Below are 6689 nucleotides of genomic sequence, written 5' to 3'. Positions count from 1 at the left end.
AAGGAGAATGTATCCTTCTTTTGCAACTTGGCGAAGTGAAGTTCCATCCTCCAAGAGACTTGGTGATTAGCCAACTAGAACCACCTTCGACTAAGGGGTTGTCTCCAAGGCCCTATCTACTGGAAATTTGGGCGAGCGAGATGGGGGCTTGTCTTTCCAGTGGACTCATCGCCAAGTCCGCCTACCCCATTGCTTAGTGGCCTGCTCCATGGAGGGAGCTACTAGAACTTTAGTTGAGCAAAGGGTTAACTTGGCGAGTCGCCAAGTGCCCTTGGGCGAACCTCAGCGTGCAAAAGCCCTAAGTTTTATTTAGGGTCTTAAAAATCTTATCATAGTTTTCTTAAGGGTATCTAAGTCATTTTACCCCTAACCTAGAAAAGTATATAACCATTTTACTCCCAAAATCCCCCCAATTAAGTCATTATCCCTAGAATCAAAAAGAAAATTCAAAGTTCCTCTGTCAAATATTTCTCTCTCTAGAACTTGAAGAAGAAGATAGAGTTTGAAGCTAGGATCAAGTTCAAGCCTCCAATCCTCAAGCATTTGTGGGCTTCGTAATCAAGGTATGATAACTTTGGATCCTTGAAGTTCCCTAGTTTTCCCCAATTGTGAAGATGAAATCCCCAATTTTAGTTAAGGTTTTTTCCACAGTTGTGGGTTATGATGATTGTGGATCCAATTGACTGAATTATGATTGTTTGTGATAGAATTGGTAGAATTACATATTTTTAGAATGAAATTGCAGTACCCATGCCTATTCAATGATTCTAACCTAGAATTGATATAATTAGGTTGATCCTATGAAGAGAAACTTTATGGGTTTAGGCTTATCCTTATAGGATTGATGAATTGTGATTAGAATTGCTTGATAATAAAGCTTTGATGATGATCAAGAGATGTAGTGCTTTGAGAGTAAAGATTATGATATGAATTGTTGGTGATTGATGTTATTGTTGTGGAAGGGATACTCCGCACATGAATTGCTTAGATTTGAATGTATGAATGTGAAAGGCTTTCTCACATTAATGATTCTAGGTTGAAAGGATTTCTCACCTAAAATGAATCTAGACTAAAATACTATGTAATTGATGAGGCTAGAGGCGATTACCCTTGACCCCTATATACGAAGGATATGAGGTGATTCCCACAGTCCTTAGAATTTAACAAGAGGTGATTCCCCACGTTCATATTATGATGAATGGACATGGAGGCGAGTACCCATGCTCCTTATGAAATGATGTGGAGGCGAGTACCGTGTCATATGATGTGATTGTGGAGGAGAGTACCCATGATCTTAATGTAAGGCAAGAGGTGAATACCCATTAGCCTTTGTAAGTAAGACAAGAGGTGAATACCCACTAGCCTTTGAAAGCTAGACAAGGAGGTGACTCCCCATGCTTTTAAAAGTAAGTATGAATAATTTAAACTACGTTATAATAAATGAATAGCTTGAATTGTTTCTTGAGATGCTTTCCATGACGTAAGCTTGACTAGAGGCGGCTGACCCAAGTCTTGACTAAGGTTAAGTAAGGTTACTTGAGAAGTGTTCCTTTCTTACTATGATGTTTATGTATGTGTATTGCTTATGCTTATGGTTTATATTGACTAACCATTATGTTTATGTTATTTATGCTAGCTATTATATTTAGTACATTATTGTACTAAAAGCATACTCTTGCCTACATTCTTATCAAATGTAGGGTTTGGGGACATTGATACTCACACTCATGGCTAGGTTCATAGTAGCTGAAGGAAGTGAAGATTTTGTGAGTCCTTATTGTGTTTGAGGATGTGAGCACCGTTTCCTTATGTTTCTTTCAGTTTATGTCTTGCACTATTGTATGGGTTGTGACCCAAGATTGTATTCATGTTGTTTAGATGGTTTGAGACTATGGTATTAGACTTCTGCTCGTTTTATAAAAGACCTTAATGATATTGAAATGTTTAAATTTCTGTATCATTTCTATTATTTTATGTTATGATATGCTAAGTGGCTTGTATGAGGCCTCTTAGGGACTTATACGCCTTGTTAAATCTAGGGAGTACCCCTGGGTCGTGACACTTTGCTTGACCATCAGTTTGAGGATGAAAAGCAGTACTAAGGTTCACCTTCGAACCCAAACCTTTCTAGAAAGACTTCCAAAATTGTGCAATGAATTGCGCACCTCTATTAGAAATGATGGACACCGGAACTCCATGAAGTCTGACTACCTCTTGAATATATAACTTAGCATAATCTTCTTTCGAATGGGTTGTCTTTACTGGTAAGAAATGGGGTGATTTAGTTATTCGATCTATAATTACCCAAATTGAATCATGCTGCCTACGAGACCATGCTAAACTATTAATGAAATCCATATTGATCATCTCCAAATTCTATTCCGGTATATCTACGTTCTAAGCCATACCACCAGGCCTCTGGTGCTCTACCTTGACTTGTTGGCAATTCAGGCACTTAGCAATGAACTCTACGATACACTTCTTCATACTACTCCACCAATAGACTTCTCTCAAGTCACGATACATCTTTATGGAACCCAGATGGATAGAATATATGGAGCTATGAGCTTCCTCCATGATCCTCTCTTGGAGTTCATCCACCCTTGGCACACACAATATACTTTGATACTTCAATACACCAACTCCCCCTTGTTCAAAAGCCATGACTTTTTGCTTCTGAACATTTGCCTTTATTTCAAGAAAAATAGGATCTTGGTCTTGTTTCTCATTCATCTCAAACACTAATGATGATTCAGCCCCATTCACTGCCACTACTCCTCCTTTATTGGAATCCATTAGTCGGAGTCGTAACTGTGCAAGTCTATGCACATGTTTTGCTAACTCTTTCTTGTCCTCCTCAATGTGGGAAGTACTACCCATAGACAACCTGCTCAAGGCATCAACAACCACGTTAGCCTTACCGGGGTTATAGAGAATACTCATGTCATAATCCTTGAGTAATTTCAACCACCTAATATGTCTGAGATCAAACTCTTTCTGAATGAACACATATTAAGGGACTCTTGTGATCAGTGAACACATATGTACACCATAAAGATATTAACGCTATATTTTCAAAGCAAACACTACGACAGCCAATTCTAGATCATGAGTTGGGTAATTCATCTCGTGAACCTTAAGTTGTCTGGAGGCATAAACAATAACTTTGTCATTCTGTATTAACACACAACTCAATCCAACTCTGGACGCATCACAATATTCAACAAAACCTTACATACGTTCTGGTAAGGTCAATACTAGGGCAGTAGTAAAACGCTTTTTCAATTCCTAAAAGCTTTTCTCACAAGCTTCATACCATTGAAACTTAATTATTTTCTCAATTAAATTAGTCAATGGGGACGAAAAATATGAGAACCTCTGGACGAACCTACTATAATAACCAACCAATCCCAAGAAATCCAAATATCAGTTGGAGACGCGGCTCTAGGAAAATTCTACACTGCCTATATCTTTTAAGTGTCAACTCTAATCCCATCACCAGAAACTATGTGTTCTAAGATTGCCACTGACTCAAGCCTAATTCTCACTTGGAAAATTTAGCGTACAACTTTTTATCCTTGAGAGTTTGAAGAACTACTATGAGATGACTAGCATGATCCTCCTCATTCCTTGAATAAATTAGAATGTCATTTATGAATATGATAACAAACATATCCAAATAAGGCTTGAATACTCTGGTCATAAGATCCATGAATGTTGCAGGAACATTAGTTAGGTTGAAAGACACAACCAGAAACTCATAACGACCCTAGCGGGTCCTAAAAGTTGTCTTAGGGATGTCACTTTCTCTTAATCTAAACTGATGATAGCCTAATATGAGGTCTATCTTAGAAAAACAAATGGCACCCTGAAGTTGATTGAAGAGATCATCAACTCTCAGAAGATGATACTTATTCTTAATAGTAACCTTGTTCAACTAACGGTAATCTATACACATTCTAAGAGTACCAATGTTTTCCTCACAAATAAGATCGGAGCGCACTAAGGTGAGACACTTTATAGACTGAAGCATTTTTCAAGGAGATCTTTCAACTGCTCGTTTAACCCTTTCAACTCAGCTGGAGCCATTCTATATGGCGGAATAGAGATATGATGAGTATCAGGAAGAATATCTATACCGAAGTCTATTTCTCTCTCAGGAGGGACTTCGAGAAGATCATCTAGAAAGACCTCTGGAAACTCACTTACAACTGGAAGTGACTGAATAGGTGGTGTCTCAACACTAGAGTCATTAACTCGGACTAAGTGATAGATACACCCCTTGGAAACTAACTTTCTTTCCTTAAGGTATGAAATAAAACTATACTTAGCCATTGTTGAACTACTTCTACACTCTAAAACTGGCTCATTAGGAAATTGGAACTTAACTACCTCAAGTTCTACATTCAACTGAGGAATAACATAAATGAAGCAAGTCCATACCTAGACTAACATACAAATCTACCATGTCTAACTCGACTAAGTTAGTGATGGTGTCCTTTCGATTGACGGAAATGGTACAATCATGACATAGTCTCTCAGCTACAATACTCACAAACATGTGTACAAACACTGAAGAGCTCAAGAAGTTGCTCGGGAAGAATATCAAAATTCATGGAAATATAAGGAGTCACAAAAGATAGAGTCGCTCCTAGATATAGAAAACCATAAACATCAAAAGAAAAGACTTTGATCATACAAGTGACAACATCTGGTGAATTCTCTTGCTCTTGCCGACTAGTGATAGCATACAGACGGTTTGGTCCTCCTCCTGTTCCTGAAGTAGCCCCTCTAGGTGCAGCTCTATCTGGTCGAACAAATGAAGAAGATTGTGCTCTATTGCCCCTATTACTACTACCTTGCCTATTCTTTGGACACTCTCTCATGAAGTGACAATTTTGACCATACTTGAAACAACAAGTGGAGCCATCATGACATATTCCTGAGTTGGTCCTACCATAGTTAACACCTGCATAAGTCCCATTACCTCCTTGTGCCACACTACCCTGAGACTCTGTCGGTCTTGCTCTGATATTGTGGGAATTCAGATTCTTGAACTCACCTCTATTTTTCGGTGCAGGTGCACTAGCAGCTGATGGAGCATGAAATTTTTTCTTTTGTGCAAAAGATGACAGGTTCGCATTACTCTTCTGCTGCCTTAACTCATTTCTTGTTGTCTTAGCTTTCTTGTTTCAGAACTCTTCTCTATCCCTCACCTTAACTTCCTCAACCTGTTACAGATGGAGCATTAGCCTTGCAATGTCCAAATCTACTATCAATATAGCTGTGTTGGCCTCCTTACTTTATAGAGAGACAACCTTTTAATGTCAGCAACCATCTCCGGGGTATAGCGGTAAAGTTGAGTGAACTTAAGACTGTACTCATGTACACTCATGGAATCAGTGAGGAGTTTCTTAACATTTGCCTCTCTTAGCTCACGGGGAAAGAAACGCCCCATGAAGGCCTCTTTGAACCCAACTCACAATTGGTACACCATAAGCTCTATTCTTCTTCCATTTCTCAAACCAGATTCTAGCAACACCTTCAATTGGTATGCAACTAGTTCTACTCTCTCAGCATCACCAACATGCTTAATCTCAAAACCTTCTATCGCTCTTCAATAAAAAATTTTGGATCCTTACTGACACTTAAAGCGATGAAGTCTGAAGGATTCGACCTTAAGAACTCAAAAATTCTTGATATATCAGCCTCATCCTGTCGAACTGCTCTTTGTTGACAATCTATGTTGGTCACCACTTGGCTCAACATCTGGATAGCATCCTGAAACTCAGCATTTGTGACCTCTCCTTGGGGTTGCACTTCTGGTGCATTGGGGACCCCTTGATCCTCAAACTTCCTCCTAGCATGACAACCTTGAACACCTCTTCGTGGATGCATGATCTAAAAGATACATGCAAGAACTAATTAGAAAGAAACCTTTTATAAAGATGAACTCTATCGCACAAAAATAGTATGAAAGAATTGAGATAGTTCTGAAATGTCGCAACCTCCTAATTATATATGTGGCACACTTCACACAGATAACTACGACTCTACAGACATAACTTCATAGACACCCTAGGACTCTTGAACTCTGTGCTTGATACTAGGTTTCTCACACCCCAGGCCTACACCTTGGATGTGGTCGACACTCGAGAACCATTGTTCGCCCCAAACGAACCCTTGGCCTGGCTTAACTCTTAAAGGAAGACTTACTAATATTAAAATTACTTTAAAAAATAAACTATAACTCCAATGTCACAAAACATAAACTCAGAAATGTTTAAAGAAACATTTAACTGGCCAAAAGAGGCATCTTAGGTCACAACATGGACAACTAAAAATGAAAAGACTCATGACCTAGTGTATATCTGTCTATGAAGCCTCTAATACTATAAGGGATATTGGTACAAGACTGCCGATCATCCTAACAACTGAAATAACTAAAAATAAAGAAGGGATCATCCGAAAGTAAGGAGGTTCACCAATACTCTGCAACATAAAAGATGCAGGCCAAATGGCGTCAGTACATGGAATGTACGATCATGTGAGGGGAAATCTAAAACAAGACATAAGCTTGAAGTGGAATGGAAGAAACACTTATCTTGTCTCAAATCAACACAACTCATTTCAATATAAAGCAATAGAAATAATGCAGTATAAAGAAAAACTTTAAAGTAGTAGATAAC

General features: G+C 38.6%; 1 protein-coding gene across 1 annotated transcript; it reads right to left on the bottom strand.

The window, feature by feature from the left end:
- Nucleotides 1-4017: 4017 nt before the first annotated feature.
- On the bottom strand, nucleotides 4018-5898 carry LOC125845820 (uncharacterized). Its single transcript, XM_049525336.1, has 4 exons — nucleotides 5647-5898; nucleotides 5217-5231; nucleotides 4753-5114; nucleotides 4018-4090 (listed from the first exon to the last, which is right to left on the bottom strand). Exons 1-4 carry the CDS (start codon nucleotides 5896-5898, stop codon nucleotides 4018-4020), a joined length of 702 nt encoding a protein of 233 aa, XP_049381293.1.
- Between the last annotated feature and the right edge of the window lie 791 nt (nucleotides 5899-6689).

This window comes from Solanum stenotomum, chromosome 11, assembly GCF_019186545.1.
Source record: "Solanum stenotomum isolate F172 chromosome 11, ASM1918654v1, whole genome shotgun sequence".
NCBI lineage: Eukaryota > Viridiplantae > Streptophyta > Magnoliopsida > Solanales > Solanaceae > Solanum > Solanum stenotomum.
The sequence above is the reverse complement of the archived record's forward strand: the minus strand, read 5'-3'. Positions and strand labels throughout refer to the sequence as shown.

Bases quoted from the DNA above. Each gene is read 5' to 3' on its own strand.
- LOC125845820 (XM_049525336.1), bottom strand. From the start codon at position 5,898: ATGCATCCACGAAGAGGTGTTCAAGGTTGTCATGCTAGGAGGAAGTTT. The intron at 4,091-4,752 runs GTATGCTATCAC...TCCGCCATATAG, and splicing joins GGAGGAGGACCAAACCGTCT to AATGGCTCCAGCTGAGTTGA.